Source organism: Nycticebus coucang, chromosome 7 (assembly GCF_027406575.1).
Source record: "Nycticebus coucang isolate mNycCou1 chromosome 7, mNycCou1.pri, whole genome shotgun sequence".
Classification (NCBI taxonomy): domain Eukaryota; kingdom Metazoa; phylum Chordata; class Mammalia; order Primates; family Lorisidae; genus Nycticebus; species Nycticebus coucang.
The window spans coordinates 92,890,992-92,913,631 of NC_069786.1; the positions used below are offsets into that span (position 1 = coordinate 92,890,992).

At 35.2% G+C, this 22,640-nt stretch overlaps 1 protein-coding gene across 1 annotated transcript in view; it reads right to left on the bottom strand.

Moving 5' to 3' along the window:
* DNAH7 (dynein axonemal heavy chain 7) overlaps positions 1 to 22,640 on the bottom strand; it is a 324,659-nt gene that overhangs the window by 137,971 nt on the left and 164,048 nt on the right. The window contains exons 35-36 of the mRNA XM_053597477.1: positions 12,973 to 13,197; positions 9,427 to 9,624 (exon numbers count right to left, since the gene is read on the bottom strand). Coding sequence (XP_053453452.1) covers positions 9,427 to 9,624; positions 12,973 to 13,197 — 423 coding nt within the window. The remainder of the gene's footprint in view (positions 1 to 9,426; positions 9,625 to 12,972; positions 13,198 to 22,640) is intronic.

Genomic DNA, 22,640 nt, shown 5'->3' on the forward strand with positions numbered 1-22,640 from the left:
ACCTCCACACTGATGCAAAAGATAAAACTAAGCAATGGACTCTCACCAAATAAGACGAATAGAATACTACCACACTTATCAATTATCTCAATAAATGTTAATGGCTTGAATTCCCCACTGAAGAGACATAGATTGGTTGACTGGATTAAAAAACACAAGCCATCCATTTGCTGTCTGCAAGAAACACACCTGGCTTCAAAAGACAAATTAAAGCTCCGAGTCAAGGGTTGGAAGACAATTTTTCAGGCAAATGGAATTCAGAAGAAAAGAGGAGTTGCAATCTTATTTTCAGATACATGTGGATTTAAAGCAACTAAAGTCAAAAAAGACAAAGATGGTCACTTTATAGTGGTCAAGGGAAAAATACAACAAGAAGACATTTCAATTCTAAATTTTTATGCACCCAATTTAAATGCTCCCAGATTCTTGAAACAGACCTTACTCAGTCTGAGCAATATGATATCTGATAATACCATAATAACAGGGGACCTTAACACTCCTCTTACAGAGATGGACAGATCCTCTAAACAGAAATTAAACAAGGATATAAGAGATTTAAATGTGACCGTAGAACAACTGTGCTTGATAGATGCATATAGAACACTCCATCCCAAAGATAAAGAATATACATTCTTCTCATCATCCCATGGAACATTCTCCAAAATTGATCATATCCTGGGACACGAAACAAATATCAACAGAATCAAAAGAATTAAAATTTTACCTTGTATCTTCTCAGACCATAAGGCACTAAGGGTGGAACTCAACTCTAACGAAAATGCTCGACCCCACCAAAGGCATGGAAATTAAACATTGAATAACAGATGGGTGCAGGAAGAAATAAAACAGGAAATCATTAACTTCATTGAACATAACAACAATGAAGACACAAGCTACCAAAACCTGTGGGATACTGCAAAAGCAGTTTTGAGAGGAAAATTCATCGCTTTAGATGCCTACATTCGAAAAACAGAAAGAGAGCACATCAACAATCTCACAAGAGATCTTATGGAATTGGAAAAAGAAGAACAATCTAAGCCTAAACTCAGTAGAAGAAAAGAAATATACAAAATCAAATCAGAGATCAATGAAATTGAAAACAAAAGAAGCATTCAGAAAATTAATGAAACAAGGAGTTGGTTTTTTGAAAAAATAAATAAAATAGATAAACCATTGGCCAGACTAACGAGGAATAGAAAAGTAAAATCTCTAGTAACCTCAATCAGAAACGATAAAGGGGAAATAACAACTGATCCCACAGAGATACAAGAGATCGTCTCTGAATACTACCAGAAACTCTATGCCCAGAAATTTGACAATGAGAAAGAAATGGATCAATATTTGGAATCACACCCTCTCCCTAGACTCAGCCAGGAAGAAATAGAGCTCCTGAACAGACCAATTTCAAGCACTGACATCAAAGAAACAATAAAAAAGCTTCCAACCAAAAAATGCCCTGGTCCAGATGGCTTCACTCCAGAATTCTATCAAACCTTCAAGGAAGAGCTTATTCCTGTACTGCAGAAATTATTCCAAAAAATTGAGGAAGAAGGAATCTTCCCCAACACATTCTATGAAGCAAACATCACCCTGATACCAAAACCAGGAAAAGACCCAAACAAAAAGGAGAATTTCAGACCAATCTCACTCATGAACATAGACGCGAAAATTCTCAACAAAATCCTAGCCAATAGATTACAGCTTATCATCAAAAAAGTCATTCATCATGACCAAGTAGGCTTCATCCCAGGGATGCAAGGCTGGTTTAACATACGCAAGTCTATAAACGTTATCCACCATATTAACAGAGGCAAAAATAAAGATCACATGATCCTCTCAATAGATGCAGAAAAAGCATTTGATAAAATCCAGCATCCTTTTCTAATTAGAACACTGAAGAGTATAAGCATAGGTAGCACATTTCTAAAACTGATTGAAGCTATCTATGACAAACCCACAGCCAATATTTTACTGAATGGAGTAAAACTCAAAGCTTTTCCTCTTAGAACTGGAACCAGACAAGTTTGTCCTCTGTCACCTTTACTATTCAACATAGTGCTGGAAGTTCTAGCCAATACAATTAGGCAAGACAAGGAAATAAAGGGAATCCAAATGGGAGCAGAGGAGGTCAAACTCTCCCTCTTTGCTGACGACATGATCTTATACTTAGAGAACCCCAAAGATTCAACCACAAGACTCCTAGAAGTCATCATAAAATACAGTAATGTTTCAGGATATAAAATCAATGTCCACAAGTCAGTAGCCTTTGTATACACCAATAACAGTGAAGATGAGAAGCTAATTAAGGACACAACTCCCTTCACCATAGTCTCAAAGAAAATGAAATACCTAGGAATATACCTAACGAAGGAGGTGAAGGACCTCTATAAAGAAAACTATGAAATCCTCAGAAAGGAAATAGCAGAGGATATTAACAAATGGAAGAACATACCATACTCATGGCTTGGAAGAATCAACATTGTTAAAATGTCTATACTTCCCAAGCAATCTACCTATTCAATGCCATTCCTATCAAAATACCAACATCGTACTTTCAACATTTGGAAAAAATGATTCTGCGTTTTGTACGGAACCGGACAAAAAACCCTGTATAGCTAAGGCAGTTCTCTGTAACAAAAATAAAGCTGGGGGCATCAGCATACCAGATTTTAATCTGTACTACAAAGCCATAGTGCTCAAGACTGCATGGTACTGGCACAAAAACAGAGACATAGACACTTGGAATTGAATTGAAAACCAAGAAATGAAACTAACATTTTACAACCACCTAATCTTTGATAAACCAAATAAGAACATACCTTGGGGGAAAGACTCCCTATTCAATAAATGGTGTTGGGAGAACTGGATGTCTACATGTAAAAGACTGAAACTGGACCCACACCTTTCCCCACTCACAAAAATTGACTCAAGATGGATAAAGGACTTCAATTTAAGGCATGAAACAATAAAAATCCTCCAAGAAAGCATAGGAAAAACACTGGAAGATATTGGCCTGGGGAAAGACTTCATGAAGAAGACTGCCATGGCAATTGCAACAACAACAAAAACAAACAAATGGGACTTCATTAAACTGAAAAGCTTCTGTATAGCTAAGGAGACAATAACCAAAGCAAAGAAACAACCTACACAATGGGAAAGGATATTTGCATATTTTCAATCAGACAAAAGCTTGATAACTAGGATCTATAGAGAACTCAAATTAATCCACATGAAAAAAGCCAACAATCCCATAGATCAATGGGCAAGAGACATGAATAGAACTTTCTCTAAAGACGACAGACGAATGGCTAACAAACACATGAAAAAATGTTCATCATCTCTATATATTAGAGAAATGCAAATCAAAACAACCCTGAGATATCATCTAACCCCAGTGAGAATGGCCCACATCACAAAATCTCAAAACTGCAGATGCTGGCGTGGATGTGGAGAGAAGGGAACAGTTTTACAGTGCTGGTGGGCCTGCAAACTAGTACAACCTTTCTGGAAGGAAGTATGGAGAAACCTCAAAGCACTCAAGCTAGACCTCCCATTTGATCCTGCAATCCCATGACTGGGCATCTACCCAGAAGGAAAAAAATCCTTTTATCATAAGGACACTTGTACTAGACTGTTTATTGCAGCTCAATTTACAATCGCCAAAATGTGGAAACAGCCTAAATGCCCACCAACCCAGGAATGGATTAACAAGCTGTGGTATATGTATACCATGGAATACTATTCAGCCATTAAAAAAATGGAGACTTTACATCCTTCGTATTAACCTGGATGGACGTGGAAGACATTATTCTTAGTAAAGCATCACAAGAATGGAGAAGCATGAATCCTATGTACTCAATTTTGATATGAGGACAATTAATGACAATTATGGTTATGGGGGGGGAACAGAAAGAGGGAAGGAGGGAGGGGTGTGTGGCCTTGGTGTGTGTCACACTTTATGGGGGCAAGACATGATTGCAAGAGGGACTTTACCTAACAATTGCAATCAGTGTAACCTGGCTTATTGTACCCTCAATGAATTTCCAACAATAAAAAAAAAAAAAAGGAGTCACCATGCCAGGGTAGTCTCTCTCTCTCTCTCTCCTGGGCCCTAGCATCTGTGGTTTTCACAACCCATTCCTTCTTAACATGAAATCACAAGGACTCAGAAGTTAGGAAACTCACCTGAGGTCCCTGAGATGGGCAATAATTCAGATTGCTATTTGTCTCTCTCCAGATCAATTATTCTTTTTAATATACCTTAATGTCTTTCCACTTACATACCAAGTTATCTTTCTGTATGTCAGAAAGCTTAAAGATATAGTTGTATTTTCAAAATGGAATTAAATGGGAGGCAAGCAGGATTACAATTGTATTTAATCAAGGTGCATGACAGGGATGGGGTCTATAGGAATTTCCTGAGGAGCTCTTAAAAGTAAGCTCCCTTCCTTCCCCTTCTCTCCCTTGAGAGTCCTAGAGAAGGCATGACCCTCCTCATTTAAAGGCCAATTCACTAGAAAATCTTAAGTAAATCACATTTTCTTAAGGAATACTAGTATCATTTTGCAGGAAGGGCAAAAAGAGAGGTGTTTTGCTTGTTCCAAACTTTACTTGCAGTAAGTGTTTCCTGCATTCAGCTTTATTGTGTATAAAATATTATTATTAACGTTGTGGTAAAATACCTCAAACAAATCCCTTTTTCATGATGCCATTATACACTAAACATTACCATAATTAAGCAAATGAAACTTTTGAAAACACACTTTAAAATAGTAACTTATCAAGACAACACTTATATTTTCAAAAGGGACTGTGATGTTCCCATTGATAACTATATCTAGCACATATGTCAGGAGTATTGGGCGGTAGAACAGAAAGAAAACAAAGAAGAAAGGAGAGCAAAGATCAGAGATTTAAAAGTACGGCAAATTTTCACTCCTTCCACCACCTCAGCAAGAGCCACCTTTTTAAATTTAAAATTATTTTATTTTTCACAAAATGAATACATTCTAAAATGGAAGTTCTTTAAGGTATTTGAAGAGTTTTTGTTCATACCTGGGTCAGCCAGTTAGAATAGCAAAATAGGAATAGTGTGGTTTAGAATAAATGTAGGAATATATTTTTCATGATTTCATGACTAAAGGTATTTTTATGATTGTACTTTTTTTTTTTTTTGAGACAGAGTCTCACTTTGTCACCCTTGGTAGAATGCAGTGGTGTCATAGCTCACAACAACCTCCAACTCTTGGGCTCGAATAATCCTCTTGCCTCAGCCTCCCAAGTAGCTGGGACTACAGGCACCTGTCACAAAGCCCAGCTATTTTTAGAGATGAGGGTCTCACTCTTGTTTAGAGTGAGACATACACATACTCACTCTTCTTTGCTGGTCTCTAACTCCTGAACTCAGGCAATCCACCCGCCCTGGCTCCCAGAGGATTACAGGCCTGAGCAACCAGGCCAGGCCTACGGTTGTACAATTAAATGTAAATGATAGATTACTCCAAGAAAGAGAATAGTTGGAAAACATGTTATTCTGTTTATTCTTAAAAATCCTCTGTTCTGAGCAACAACTATAATAATTTTACGACAAAGCAATTTCATACATGTTTTCTGTATTATTGCCTTAAGACTCCAAGAAATTATTGCACTTTGTTTGCCTACATGGAATACAATGTAATTATTTTTATTACAATGCATTTTTTTTTAGCTAACAATTATATCTCTGGTATGTAATCAATAAAATTTTGTTGGGTAGATAGATGGGCAGACTACATGAAACAAGAATGAAAATAAATACTCAACACATACATAAGTCATGGCATGAAAGATTTGGCAGTGAGTATTAAGACCATTTAGAAGCAAAACCAAATCTGAATAATAAATATAAATAGTTATAAAAAGGAAATCCAAATGCAATATTAAAAACTACCAAATAAATTAATTTGGTAATAAGGAACAGATTTTAAAAAAGCTCAGTCTTAACAGAAGACAATGAAAGGACTAGGAGGAAAAGTAACAATATTCCACTCTTTCCAGCTAACTGAGTAGGGGAAGGAGGTCAATGATAAATATTGTCAAAGTATTAATAATTTCAAAACTCTGAATTTAGAAAAAAAATTATAGGCTTTAGGAAGAAACCTTTTAAATAGATTTAAATAACCCTAGAAGAATTTTAAATCATTTATATAACCTTCTAAATCAATAGCAAGAAAAAAAATAAATACCCTATCATAACCATAGATTAACACTAGGTATCTACTCAGAAGAAAAAAAATTGTTTTACCATAGGACATCTGCACTTGAATGTTTACGGCAGCTCAATTCACAATCACAAAGATAGGGAGACAACCCAAGTGCCCACCAACCCATGAATGGATTAATAAATTATGGTATATATATATACCATGGAATGCTAGTCAGCCATAAAGATGACGGAGACTTTCCATTTTTATATTTATCTGGATGGAGTGGAAGAACATCCTCCTTGGTAAAATATTACAAGAATGGAAAACTAAGCAGCCCTTGTACTAAATACCAATTTGAAACTAGCAGATGAACAATTACAGGCCCATACAAGGGGAAAAACACAATTAAATTCAAGGAGGGGGAGAAGGCAAGAGGAAGGGGCTCAGTCAGTCCCCACCTAATGGATATAAGGCAGGGTTTTATGGCATACCTACTGGATGAAGGACTCAAATATGATGCAACTGGAACTTTTCCTAACAAACATAAACAATGTATCCAAATCGCATGTACTCTTATATCAATCTGAAAATTTTTTAAAAAACATAACTAAATAGAAAATACGATACAGAAGAATGACTTATTCTGACAATTTCTGTCTCTGAGATCAATTTGCCCATCAAAAGAAAAAAAGGACTCAGATTAACATACACAAGTACAACATGCAGCTACATGCTGAGCCTAAGTGATGCAGAAATGCTTACAGTAAAAGAACAGGCAAAAATAGATCATGTAAATGACAATTTAAAAAGCAAAAAAAAGTAATTAAAGAGAACAATTAATACAGCATGGTTCTGTATATGTAAAAATCAGACCATTATCAGAATGTTTTCCTAAATCCAGAAGTTTATAGTCATTAATATAAAAAATTCTAAATAAGTACATTTTTACTTTTAAACAGGATACCTTAAAAATCACATATATGAAATTTGTGCTTTCAAAAACTATCAAGTAAGCTTCATTCTTCAGCTTAAATGAATTATCAATCTAATTCTTCCACAGATAAAATTCCAGCTGGTCCTTTGAAAAATGATTTGATATTTTTTGATGTTAACATCTAGCACTGTCAAAATCAAGTATATACTTAGACAAAATACTTGTTTCTTTTTTTAATCCAATGATCAAATTATGTGTTAATTAAAATTATTCTATAAAAGCTATGTAGTTATGAAAAAGGGGAAAATACTCATATGCCAAAAGAGCTTACTTTAAATGAGAAATGAACATAATGAATCCTAAATATTGTATTTGTTAACAATTATTTTACCTTAAACTCATTAACAATGTGTTTAATTAATTGTGTGAAATTATAGACTCCTTCCTCATCACAGCTGAGATGTTAAACCTCTCAGGAGATTGGCTCTCAGCGAGTGTCTTCAGTGAATGTTTTTTGTAAAGTGTTATTATAACTCCTTATGTTTTTATATAATCTCTAACTAGAATACAACTTATTTTGTCAATATTTATTTAAAATCAAAACATTTGGGCATGCAATAATTGGAAGAGAAAATCACTTTAAATATTAAATTTTCTACTTAATCTTTTCAGTAATATTAAATGTAAGTACATACAAAAGTTTCATTAAGCATTTAATATGAATAAATTTTCTTTATATAATCCTACTTCAAATAAAGTAAAATTTCTTTACAGAAATAAGCACTATATATCATTGTCTCAAAATGATATTTTCTTTCCCCACAGAACAAATTTTTAAGACTCCAACCTGTACTATCTGTACTATTTACAATATAATCAACTCTCAATTAACTGGGGTAATGAAATGTCCCTGAAAGGCATGATGGTGGACAATGACCTTTTTAAGGAACAATGTAACATTTATTAAAAAATCAACAATTCTAGGTGGTGCCTGTGGCTCAAAGAGTAGGGCTCCGGCCCCATATACCGGAGGTGGTGGGTTCAAAACCCAGCCCAGCCAAAAACTGCAAAAAAAAAAAATTCTAAAAGATTCTACTTTTAGAAATCTAGGAATTATTCCTGAGCAAAGAAACATCAATAAAAACAAAGATTTAGCTACAAAAATATTTAATGCAGTTTTATTTTTAAAGCAAAATGTTAGAAAAATTAGGGACTTGGATCAATTACCATAAAATTATAGAATTTAATACTGATACTCTTAAAATCATCTTATAGAAGAATAATGAAATAGGAAATACAAGTTTTGTTTTTTTTTTAAAGCAGATTACTATGTTATGTCCCCAATTTTGTTACAAGTGATATTTTTATGTTGTGCAGTTTATTGCCTGGGCCAAATTTGATGAGGGTACAAATGACAAAAGGCTGTGTTTCCTTCCAACCACTGCCTTTAACTATGTCAAGTCTCCATTCCTCAACTCTTGATACGATCTCAGATAGATCCTTCAACTCTTTTTACACTTTGTTATTATTTTAAAATCCAGACAAAATCAACACTGTGATTTAAAGTCCCAGTGAAAACTTCTCCCTTTCTCACCTCTTGCATATCCTGATACCTATAAGCATTTGGTTTATGATAAAGGTATTATTTCAATCTGTTATAAAAGAGATTATTCAATAAATAATACTGGGATAGTTATTTAACTACATTCACAAATATATCCCAAAAGGATTAAAGGATTAAATTTAAAAATAAAATCAATAAAGAACTGTGAAACAGGTACCGTCATTAATAGGGAGAATGTGAATTAAGTGGGGCCTGCAATGCAAGAGGGGCCACTGCTGACACCTTCATTCTCCCCCATAAGCTGTGTCATGCTCCTGAGACTGGGGGTACTACTTATTTTAATTATAATTAACACATGATGGTTATGATTCCAGACATCATTAAGGAAGATCAGTCCTAATACTACATAGTAATCTTTCAGATGGAAAATAACATAGAAAATATTACCATTAACTAAAACACACTTTTCAAGTGATATGAAATTCTCATCCTGAAAAAGCTTTTTTTATTGAAGTACTAAAATAAATGGGTTAATAATTTAGTGATATAAAATGGCATCAGATCTTTAATAAATTTTCTAAAATAAATAAGCAATAACGCAAAAATTCTCTGTGGTTCAAACATCAAAATACTTGAGTATTTAAAAATATTTGTCTACTATTAAAAAAATAACATTCTAAAAAATGTAACATTCTTAGGAATACTATATACATTTCAATATATAATGTTCTTGCAATACTTACAATAATGTAAACACTCTTCCCAGTTCCTGTTGGTCCTACAAATATTGAAGGCTTTTCATGAGTGGTCAACAATTCCATTAATGCCGAGTAGCGAATTGTGTCCAGAGTTGGTACAATTATTTCATTGAACAACATATCTTTAGGAATTGGAGGAGCTTCTTCCAATTTCTTTATCCACTGTTCCCATTTTCCTATCCCCTATTTATAATAAACAACCAAAGAGTGAATTATGTTACAATTATGTTACAAAAAAATTTTAAAAGCTCTGTACTCATATTCCATGGTAGAAAGGAACAAGATCAAAAAACTCTGATGTTTACACATTTGCTTTATCCTTTAAAATACTTAACATTCAGTTTGAAAGTTAAATTTTATATGTAAATTAAAGAGAAACTAGGCTTTTACACAAACACAAATGAAATGACAATGCTGTGTTATTTTTGATGCCCTAAAACCATGCTTATACCAACCCAAGATTCAATTCCTGTGGCCAAAGATGAGATTCTTTAAAGGCATTGAGAAAATTGGACTACTCAATGGGCTAAAGAGTAAAGAATTTTATTTAATGTTAGTCATTATAGAATGTTCTCCCTAGAATAGTGATCTCCAACCAGTGTGCCATAGTGAGAGGATCTTAGGTGTATCACAAAAATTGTTTTAAATCATTAATTACATTATTTTCAAAAGAAGTTCAAAGCACAGTAATATACTCTTTTTTTTTTTTTTTTACTCTTTTGGTAAATCAATATAATTTAAGTGTGCCATGGAAGTTTAACTATAAGTTCAAGTGTGCTTTGAGATAAAAAAAAAAAAAAGGTTGAAAAACATTGCCCTAGAAAACCAGCTACATAAGGCTTGACTTTTATAATGATATTTATATAAGCTAATCTTTTCAGGAATGATTTTTTTTAAAGAAATTATAGCAAAGAAACATGATGTAAAATTGATTTTCAAGTACTTTTAAGTGTATGGTTCAGTAGTGTTAAAGTCACATTGCTATGTAACAGATCTCTAGAACAGACATAATTTCTTCTCTTTTTTTTTTTATTTTTTTTTTGAGACAGAGCCTCAAGCTATTGCCCTGGGTAGAGTGCTGTGGCATCACAGCTCACAGCAACCTCCAACTCCTGGGCTTAAGCAATTCTCCTGTCTCAGCCTCCCAAGTAGCTGGGACCACAGGCGCCCGCCACAACGCCCAGCTATTTTTTTGGTTGCAGCCGTCATTGTTGTTTGGAGGGCCCGGGCTGGATTTGAACCCGCCAGCTCAGGTGTATGTGGCTGGTGCCTTAGCCGCTTGAGCCACAGGCACCAAGCCTCTTTTTTTTTTTGCTGCACATTTAATATTTTATTTTCAGCTGGTCTTGGGCAATACAAAGTTTTGTTGACACCAGGCAGACTAACTTGCCAGTACATGAATTTGAACCACTTAATGTTTAAGCCAGCCCCTTACTTCCTGGATGAGCCAAGCTGGTCCCCAGCATCTTGCCACAGAACAGCTCCCTTACCCTTAACCCTAGTGGAATGGTTAAAATGGCTTGTTTTTTCATAAACTGGGGGGTCAGGAGAAGCAACAGTGGAAGGGGGCTTTCTGGTGGGGGAGGGGAGACAGAAGAGCCAGAGTGAATGGAGATGAGATCACAAGAGAGAATTCAGGACCCGGGATCTGTGCTGGGGATATTGATGGTGGATTGCAGAGCCATGGGGCAGCTGCACCAACCAGCCTTGTCTAAAGCTGTTTTACTACTTGGATGGCAGACAGAGAGCTTGTAGCAGAGACTTCAGGACATGATCATTCAGATAACTCAAATCCCAAACTGGATTTCTCAAGCAAATTATGGGTTCTGCCATGTAAATTCACATATTACTCAAGAACAGACATAATTTCTTAATATGTATATAAGATCATTATGAATTAATAATATGTTGTATCTTTGCATTCAATTAGCTTATGAAATAAAATTTTAATTTGTTATGACAGTGTTAATTATAAAAAATAAAAAATATTACGTTAACTGTCCTTAGAAAAATTCCACCACCCTTTCCATGTTCACAGAATAAAATCTAAATTGAGTCATTCAAAGCACATTATAATTCAGACCCATCCTTCCTTCATAGCCAGGATGGACCCACTGGTTCAACACATGCGTTAGGCCCCTGGACCTTGACGAATGGCACTCCCTTGGCCTATAATATTACATGACTGTCTTCTGAAAAGATCATGAACTCGCTGAGGAAATCACTGTGCTTTATTCATTTTTGTACTTTCAGGCACAAAGCTGTGCATATAGTAGAGATTTTTTTTTTTGGTTAAATTCACATCAGTTTGCAAATTGTATTCCAAAGAAAATAATGTCTTTCCCATATTCTTGACAACCTTTTCAGACATGTATCATTCAACATCACACAGGAAAGGAAGGATTAAGCATCAAAAAATCTGAAATGTGCAGTTATTTAGAGATTGTGCAATCTTGAGGCAATCACTTAAATTCTCTGTGCCCCATTCCCTCAATGATAAAATTTGCAAAATAATCCCAGCCTTCCTATTTCACTGAAAACAAAATAGAAATAATTTAGTTAATAAACTATAAGTACTCTGAAAATTCAGGATATTATTTAGTAATTTGAGATGAAATAAAAGTAGCAAAGGTAAAAAGATAATACCTATGTTGGGCAGGGTGGAAAAATTCCTTCTGAAGTTAGTGGGCAATACATCTCAGGAGCTATAAAAATTCAAAAATCAATAGAACAAATGCCTTTTCTAGAAATTTTTATGGAAATAATTGTATATATACACAATGACTTGTATCCAAGAATATTTACCAAAGCACGACTTATAAAACTGGGAAATTCAAAACAACAAAAACAGTCAATTTCCAAAGGTAGAAAACTATGAATAAATCATGGTCCACCCAAAAGGAAGAGAGGTTTAGAAAATTAGTGAAGAAACATTAGTATTAAGTAGAATAGAAGAATATATAATTGCCCATTGTGTACATGGGGTGATCCCAATTTTACTTAAATTTGTATATATTTACATAATATGTATTCCTAAACTTTGTCCCCAGCACAATACCCGTGGGAGCTGCTACACAAAAATAGCACATACCACCCAGGTTTTATTGTCTAATCTATTTGGGAAATGCTGAATTTACATTAAACCAGCTGCATTCCTACAGGCCTCTTGGTGCCTGTGATACACCAACATGCACCATCAATCGCCAAGAGTTGCCCCTGGACAGTGTATGCCTGGTGCTGGGCTAGATGACTTAATGTGTGATTCTATTTAATGACCACAACTGTCCTATCAGGTATTGTTGTTACCGCATTTTATCACGGGAGAAACTATATTCAGGGATATCAAGTAGTGACTGTACAGGAAGAAAGTGACTTTACTAGGACTCAAACCCAGATGCGTCTGACTTCTACTCCACACTGCTTTGTAAGGTAAACAGTGATGAAGAAGGTGGCCACAGAGCCCCTGCATGCTGTGTCTGAGAGGGGACTCTGCCAGGGGTGTAGTTGAAAATCTTGCTGAAGAGATCTTACCTCAGTGATAAATTGATAATCGTAAATTGTTCCTTTTTCAGGAAATGGGACAGTTAGTGTCTTTGTGGACGTATGTTCAGTATCACTCTGTAATTTAAACCTGCTTCGAGTTATGTCTGAAATTGGACCTGCCATTAGTTCTCGAAGAATCTTGTTAAATTTCAACCGATCATCATCACCACAAGAAGCACCAACAGACCAGATCAATGAGAACAGAAAAATGCCCTGCATTGGAGAGATGAGAAAATAAACTAGAATTAAAGCATAACTTTAATCTATCATTGAAATTTAAATAACAGCCAGATTAATATCTATGAAAGGAATACATATGCTGATACGTAGTCATAGGTCATCTCAGGATTTTATGATAATTAGGCTTTTAAAATATCAAATTGCATGTCTCATAAAATCATAGAAAAGATGATATAAAGCAAATTATAAATTCTGGCCATAGGAAAACTTTAGAATGATTAGTCTAGTAAATAAATCATGTGATGTTTTCAGTATATGACAGTAACTTGATATTAAAATGAACATTGAAATAGCTTTTTATTAAGTTATTAAGGAATGTTTTAATAAAAGGCAGATAACTTACAATATACATTTTAAATTTACATTTTGATATAGTGACTTTAAGTAAAACAAATTTATATTCTTTTATTTGTAGTTATGATTAAACGTTAATTGTGTAAAATAGAATTGCAATTCTTACAAGCAAAAGGTACTAGCTTTCTTCTTACCAGACTCAGAGAGAGAGAATAGGGAAGAAAACGAGACCTACAAATTAGGTGAGAAAATTAAATCTCTTTTTTAAGGTCAAATGGTGAAAGTTTTTCACCATTCAGTATGATGTTGGCTGTGGGTTTGTCATATAGTTTCTACCAATTTAAGGAACATCCCATCTATGCCAATTTTCTTAGGTGTTCTTATCAAAAAGTAGTGCTGAATTTTGTCAAATGCTTTTTTCTGCATCTATTAAGAGTATCATATGGTCTTTGTTTTTACTTCTGTTTATGTGGTCAATTATGTTTGTCGGTTTGTTCCTGGTCAGGATGAATTATTTTCTTGATGTGCATCTAAATTCTGTTTGCTAAGATTTTATTGAATATTTCTGCATCTATAGTCATTAAAGATATTGGCCTGTAGTTTTCTTTTTCTTTTTTTTTTTGTCCTTTCCTGACTTTGGTATCAGGCTGATATTTGCTTCGTAGAAAGAGCTAGGGAGGGTTCCTTCCTTTTCAATGTTATTGAATAGATTCTGCAAGCTCTTCTTTGAAAGGTTTGGTATAATTCTGGTGTGTGAAACTATCTGGTCTGGGGCTTTTTTTATTGGAAGATTTTATTTATTTATTTAATTTATTATAAATTAATATGAGGGTGCAAATGTTTAGGTTACATTGTTTTCGATTCTAAAGTAAAGTTCAAGTTGTAGTTGAGCCTTTCACCCAAGGGGTCTGCTGAAGACTCTCACATGGTACACATTAGGTGAGACCCTACCAATTGCCCTCCCTTCTCCTACTAATCAATCTCTCCTCTCCCCCAGCCTCCTCTCCCCTCCTGCTTGCTAGACTATATGTGTGTTTTATGTTTCATGAGGGCGTGTATTTGTTTATATACTGATTTCATATTAGTAGTTGAGTACATTGGATACATTTTTCCATTCTTGAGATATTTTACTAAGAATAACGTGTTTCAACTCAATCCAGGTAAACATAAAATATGCAAAGTTTCCATCTTTTCTTATTGCTGAATAGTACTCCATGGTATACATATTCCACAGTTTGTTCATCCATTCATGGGTTGACAGGCACTTGGGTTGCTTCCATGACTTGGCAGTTGTGAATTGGGCTGCAATAAACATTCTGGTACAAATATCCTTGTGGTAAAATGATTTTTGTTCTTCTGGGTAGGTACCTAGTAATGGAATTGCAAGATCAAATGGAAGGTTGACTTTTAGTTTTTTAAGAATTTTCCATACTTCTTTCCATAAAGGTTGTATTAGTTTGCAGTCCCACCAGCAGGGTAAAAGTGTTCCCTTTTCTCCATATCCATGCCAGCATCTGCAGATTTGGGAATTGGTGATAGGGCTAATCACACTGGAGGTAGGTGATATCTCTTCGTGATTTTGATTTGCATTTTCCTGATGACTAGAGACAATGAGCATTTTTCATGTGTTTGTTGGCCATTCAACTGTCATCTTCAGAGATGTTTCTGTTGAAGTTTCTCGCCCACTTATAAATGGGATTGTTTGCTCTTTTCTTGATTAATTTGAGTTCTCTGTAGATTATAGTTATCAGCTATTTGTCAGATTCATAACATGCAAAAAATCTGCTCCTATTCCGATGGCTTTCTATTTGTGTTAGCTGTGGTACCCACCCTTAGCTGTGCAGAAACTTTTTAGCCTGATTATGGCCCATTTATTTATTTTTGGTGTTGTTGTAATTGCCAAGAGGGTCTTCATAAAATCTTTCCCTAGCCAATTTTGTCAAGAATTTCCCCCACACTCTCTTCTAGAATTTTTATTTTGTGTCTTAAAATTAAATTTAAATTTATCCAGCAAGTGTCAATTTTGTCCATGTTGAGAGGTGCAGCTCCAATTTCGGTCTTGTACATGTGGCTAAGCTAGTCTCCCAGTGCTGTTTATTAAACAGGAATTCTTTTCCCCAGTGTATGCTTTTGTTTATTTTATCAAAGATCAGATGATGAAAAGTGTCTGGATTCCTCTCTTGATTCTCTATTCTATTCCATAGATTTATATACTGTGCCAGTACATGTTGTTTTGATCACTATAGACTTGTAGTATAATCTGAAGTCTGGTAACATGATGCCTCCAGATTTGTTTTTATTTCTAAAAATTGCATTGGCTATTTGGTATTCTTTCTGGTTGAAATGAAGTATTATTTTTTCAAGTTCTTCAAAATATGACATTGGTGTTTTCTTGGGGATTGTATTAAACCTATAGATCACTTTGGGTAGTGTGGGTATTTTAACAATGTCGATTCTTCCCAGTCATAAGCATGGTATGTTCTTCCATTTGTTAGTGTCTTCTGCTATTTCTTTTCTCAGGGTTTCATAGTTTGCTTCATAGAGATCTTTCGCATCCTTTGTTAGATATACATCAGATATTTCATTTTCTTTGGAGCTACTGTAAAAGGTATAGAGTCTTTGATTTTTATCCTCAGCTTGAATATTATTGGCATATATAAAGGCTACAGATTTGTGGGCATTGAGTTTGTACTCAATGTACCAACATGTTACTACATTCCTTAATCACTTCTAAGAGGTTTATAGTTGAGTCCCTGGGGTTTTCCAGGCATAAAATCATGTCATCTGAAAAGAGTGAGACTTTGACCTCCTCCCATTTGAAAACCCTTAATCTCCTTCTTTTGCCTGATTGCAATGGCAAGAACTTCCAGCACTATGTTGAATAGCAATGGTGACAGTGGGCGTCCTTGTCTAGTTCCATATCTGAGTGGAAATGCTTTCAGTTTTACTCCATTCAATATGATATTTGCTGTGGTTTGTTGTAAATGGCCTCTATCAGTTTAAGAAATATCCCATGTAAGTCTATTTTCTTAAATGTTCTTGTTAAAAAAGGATGCTGGATGTTGTCAAAAGCCTTTTCTGCATCAATTGCGAGAACCACATGGTCTTTGTTTTTTATTTTATGTATGTAGTAAATTACATTTATGGATTTGTGTATGTTGAACCAACCTTGCATCCTTGGGATAAAACCTACTTGATCATGATGTGTAACTTTTTAATGTGTGGTTGTGTTCCATTTGCTAGTATCTTATTGAATATTTTTGCATCAATATTCATTAATGATATTGGCCTATAGTTTTCTTTTTTTGTTTTTGGATCCTTTCCTGGTTTTGGAATCAGGTTGATATTTGCTTCATGGAACATGATGGAAGGAAACATCCTTCCTCATGTTTTGAATATATTATGCAATATAGGTACTGTTCCTCTTTGAAGGTTTGGTAGAATTTAGTGTGAAACCATGTGGTCCAGGGCTTTTCCTTTTTGGAAGATTTTGTATTGTTGATGCAATTTAAGTGCTTGATATAGGTCTATTCTGGTTGAGTTTAGGAAGGTGATGTGATTCCAAGTATCGGTCCATTTCCTCTACATTTTCATATCTTTGGACAGAGAGTTTTTTCTAGTAATTATTGAAGACCTTTTGTATTTCTGTGGTATGTGTTGTTATTTTCCCTTTTTTATTTCTGACTGAAGTTATTAGAGATTTTACTTTTTTTTTCTGGTTAGTCTGGCCAAAGGTTTATCAATTTTATTAATTTTTTCAAAGAACCAACTATTTGTTTCACTTATCTTCCTAATGATTCTTTTTTTTTTTTTTCAATTTCATTTAATTTTGTTTACTTTTTTTTCTTCTACTGGGTTTGGGTTGTATTGTTCTTCCTTTTTCAGTTGATTGAAATGGCCCATTAGGTTGTTGACTTGTTTTCTTGATGAAGGCATCTAATGCTATAAATTTGCCTCTTAGGACTGTCTTTCCAGGTTTTGATAGCTTGTGGCTTCATGATCATTTTGTTCAAGAAATGTAATGGATTTCCTTCTTAATCTTGTCTTTGACCCAGCTATTGTTCAGCATAAGGTTATTTATGACATTAATTAGGTGAAGATTTGTGTTTCTGTTGAATTCAACTTTTATCCCATGATGGTCTGAGAAGATACAAGGAACAATTTATATTATTTTGAGTTTGTTGAGGTTAGTTTTGTGCCCTAAGATATGATCAATTTTGGAGGATGATCTATGGGCTGGTGAGAAGAATATATATTCAGTTTTGTTAATGAAATGTTCTACAAATGCCTGTTAATTCCATTTGTTCTAGGGTTGTGTTTAAATCCATTATTTCTTTGTTTAGTTTCTGCTTAGAGGATCTGTCCAGTAGTGTCAAAGGGGTGTTAAAATCTTCAACTACAATAGTGCAGAAAGACAGCATATTGTTCAGATCATTTGGGGTCTGTTTTATACATAAAGGAGCATTTAGGTTGGGTGTGTAAATGTTAATTATTGAAATCTTTTCATGTTGTGTGCTTCCATTGGCCAGTATGTAGTGTTCATCCTTATCTTTATTTTTGTTGGTGTAAATCCAAGTGCATCTGCAAATAAGATTGCAACCCCTGATTTTTTCTGCTTTCCATTTCCCTGGATTATTGTTTTCCATCCCTTCACATTGAGTCTTATTTTATCCTTTGAGGTTAGGTGTGTTTCTTGGAGAAAACAGATATTGGCCTAGAACTTTAATATTCAGCTAGCCGTCAGCTAGCCTATGCCTTTTTAGTGGAGAATTTAAGCCATTCCATTTATTGAGAGAATGGTGAAGATTTGGTTATCTCATTTTTCAGAGGTTCTGAGCTTATTTTTATCCCTTGCACCTTTGTGGAGGCTAGGCTTTGCCTTTAATTTCTGGGTGTATTTACTTTGGTGATGGACCACTATGGTGGTTATCATGAAGAATGGTCCTGAGGACTTTCTGTAGAGCTGCTGTAGTTATGGCAAATTTCTTCAACATTTGCATGTCAGTGAAATATTTGATTTCTCAATAACAAATGAAACTCAGTTTAGCAGGATACAGGATCCTGGGCTGAAAATGGTTTTGATTAAGAAGGTTACTGGCTGATAACCATCCTCTTCTGGCTTGAAAAGTTTCTGCTGAAAGAGCTATGGCCATCTTGATATTTTTCCCTTTGTAAGTAATACTTTTCTTATGCCTGGCTTCTTGCAGGAGTTTCTTCTTCATAGTGACTGTGGCAAAGTTAATTACAATATGTCTAGGAGATGCTTTGGACTGAATTGGGCTGGATTTCTGAAACAGTCTGCTATTTGAATTTCTGTGTCTCTTGCATTGCTTGGGAAATTCTCCATCATGATGTATGAAGTAGAGTATCTGTGCCTTTAGGGCCATCTTCTTTTCCTTTAGGAATCCTTATAATTGGGATATTTGATCTTTTGGAATAATCTCATAACTCTCTCAGAAAATATTCTGTTTTAATTGTCCTTTTTTCTTTCTCTTTGAATGATTGGGATAGTTCAAAAGACTTGTCTTCAATTTCTGAAATTCTTTTTTTCTCCATATTCAACTCTATTAATGAGAATCTCTACTGAGGTTAGAAGCTCCTCGAATGCCTCTTTTAATTTCTTAAGCTCTGCTATATCTTTCCTCATTATGTCCATATTCTTGGTGACTTTGTTTTTAAATTCACTAATTTCATGAGACAACTTTTGGACTATTTTGTTATTTTATATTTCCATCTTCTCAATTTCCATCATCTTATTTGCAATACATATTCTGAATTCTATTTCTGACATTTCAGCACTTTATCTATGGATGGTGTTTTCTGCCGTATCTTCCTTATAATCTCTTGTGGGGAGTTGACCTGCTTTGATTTTTCATATTGCCAGAATTCTTCTCCTGGATCCTCTCCAAGAATATTTTCAGCTTTTTAAAAATATTAATTATACATTTTTTAGTTGAAATGATAGTTTGTTCCTGAATAGATTTTGAGAGATAATTTAATTGGGGACCCTTCAGGAGCACTTTCTGCTTTCCATTTGCCTGGATTATTGTTTTCCATCCGTTCACACTGAGTCATGTTTTATCCTTTGAGGTTAGGTGTGTTTCTTGGAGACCTATTGGCAACTAAACCCAATCTGGAGTATGACCCAATCTGGAGGCTCCAAGAACTGGTGCTAACCACCCCTTCACCAATGAGCTAAAGATTGTGCTTGTTGTCCTTCCTCTACAGCCTCTTAAAGCTCAGGTATACAGGTTTCAGGTATGCAGTAAGAGTCTCTGAGGGACAGCTTGCTGAGATAGTGGAAGTTGATTGTGTCTTAGTGTTAGCCTTTCCTCCACCCAATTCAAAAGAGCTGCAGGACTTTGCTGGAGCCTCTGCTACACAAAGATTCAAACAACTGTGGCCCCTCCTCTGCTACCAACAGATGAAGAAGGGGAATCCGTGGACAGTCTCACTGATCCCATCCCTCTCAGCCCCCTGCCCCCACCACTGTGCAATAAAAGTCAAATAAGCAGTGAGCCTCCAGCCTCAGCCAGTGTGGGCCAAAGAACAAGAATCCATGGACAGTTCCAACTGAGAATTCCACTCAAACTCACTCAGGCAGTGTGAGCATCTCCCACTCAAACAAGTTCAGAGAAACCACAGTCCTTTCCTGCCCCATGGCTGGGTTATGAACTAGATAAAGTGTAACCATTATCCACTCCTAAGAAGGGGGTCTAGTTCCTGGACCTTCCTAGTGTTGGTTGCCTGAGTCTAGGCCTGTCTCTTTCCAAGTTGTAAGGAGGGAAGCCAAGGTTCACCATGTGTTGTCATGCACAGATACTAGGCAAGGGCTCTCCAGAGGGCTGGGGAAAGGTCTACCCTAACAGGAATGAAAGCCAGGAGAGGCCACACCTGCCCATACCAAAGTTATACACTCTTTCCTCTCACAGCAAGCAGGTGGGGCCCAGCTCAGTTTGGTGGCCCACACTATGCAAAGACCTCTCAGAGAACTCACCAAACATTCTGGCCTCTGCAGAGGACAGTCCATTAGGCAAACAAAGACGGGGAAGGGTGGGCTGTGGGATCAGAAATGAAGAAAAAGTATTTTCCATTTGCTTGAATTACTAATTTTTCACCAGGTAGGATGGGAACTTGACTCAGATGTGGAAATTCCCAGGTACAAGAGAACTGGGCCTAGTGGTTATTGGAAGATTTTTTTTATTGTTGCTTCAATTTTAGTGCTTGATATTGGCCAGTTCAGGAGTTCTGTTTCCTCCTGATTGAGTCTAGGGAGATAGTGAGATTCCAGGAATTTTTCCATTCTGCCACATTTTCAAATTTCTGGGCATAGAGATTTTTATAGTATTCAGTGATAATATTTTATATTTCTGTGGTATCTGCTGTTTTTCCCCTTTTTTGTTTTTGAGTGTGCTTATTAGAGATCTTTTTGTTTGTTTCTGGTTAATTTGGCCAAAGGTTTATCATGTATTAATTTTGTTCATAATTTCAAAGAACTGACTTTTTGCTTCATTAATCTTCTGTATGTTTCTTTGTTCTCAATTTCATTTAGTTCAGATCTTACCTTGGTTATTTCTTTTCTCCTGGTAGGTTTGAGGTTGGTCTGCTCTTCCTTTTCTAGTTCCTTGAGATGATTTTTTAGATTGTTGATTTGTGGCCTTTCTGATTTCTGGGTATGAGCTCTTAGAGCAATTAGTTTCCCTCTCAGGACTGCTTTCGTAGTATCCTACAGATTTTGATAGTTTGTGTCATTTGTTCAAGGAATTTGTTGATTTCTGTCTTTATCTCCTCCCTGATCCACCTATTATTGAGCAATAAGTTGTTTAGTTTCCATGACTTTGTGTAGGGATGAGTGTTTGTATTGGAATCGATTTCTAATTTTATCCTACTGTGGTCTGTAAAGACACATGGTATAATCTCTATTTTTAAAATTTTGTTGGGGCTTATTTTGTGGCCTAGGATATGATTGATATTGGAGAATGTTCCATGAGTAATATATATTCAATAGTCTTGGGGGAGGGTTAATAGGGGATAGTAGGGGGACCACAACTATGGAGCACATGGCAAGTACAAGTTGGTTCCATCATGTGTAGAACACAATGTCCTAATGCTATAATTGGGTAAATGAGATGAAAGCTATGCTGATTAGTATGATGTAAGCACTCCAATTTGTACAAATAATCAACACACTGAAATGGGCATAAATGTATTTATGATCTATGTACAAAAGACTTAATAAAAAATAATAAAATAAAAAAAATCAATAGTCTTGGGGAAGAATGTTCTGTATATGTCTGTTAAGCCTATTTGCTTTAGAGTAAAGTTTAAGTCCAAAGTTTCTGTGTTTAATTTCTACTTAGAGGATCTGTACAGTACCGTCAGTAGGGTGTTGAAATCCCTAGCTATAATGATGATGTTGTCTATCATTTTGTTTAGATCAAATAGAATTTGCTTAATAAATCTGGGAGCACCTAAGTAGGGTGCATAGATATTTAGGACTGATATGACTTTTTGTTGAATTGTTCCCTTGACTAATATAGGCACTACTTTTTGACTAATTGTTCCCTTGACTAATGTCCATCTTTGTCTTTATTTACTTTTGTTACCTTAAAACAATACCACTCACAGTAGCATCAATGAAAATGTAATACACTGGAATATTTAACAAAGAAAATAAAGGATCTCTATAGAGGGAACTATGAGACACTGGGTAAAGAAATTGCACAGGATGTTAACAGATGGAAAAACATATTATGCTCATGGATTGACCAAATCAACATTGTCAAAATGTTTATACTATTCAAAGTGATGAACAGATTCAATGAAATTCCCATTAAAATACCAAAATCCTATTTTAGCTATCTTAAAAAAGTCCTACACTTCATATGGGACCAGCAGAGACCTCAAATAGACAGTGCAATCTTATCAAATAAGAACAAATACAGAGGCATCACTCTACTAGACTTAAGACTATACTGCAAGGCACAGTGTTCAAAACAGCATGGTATTGGCATAAAAATAGAGAAATAGACCTTTGAAACAGAACAGAGAATTGAGAGATTAAACCATTCTCACAGTGTCATATGATCTTTTAAAAAGCAAACAAAATCATACACTGAGGA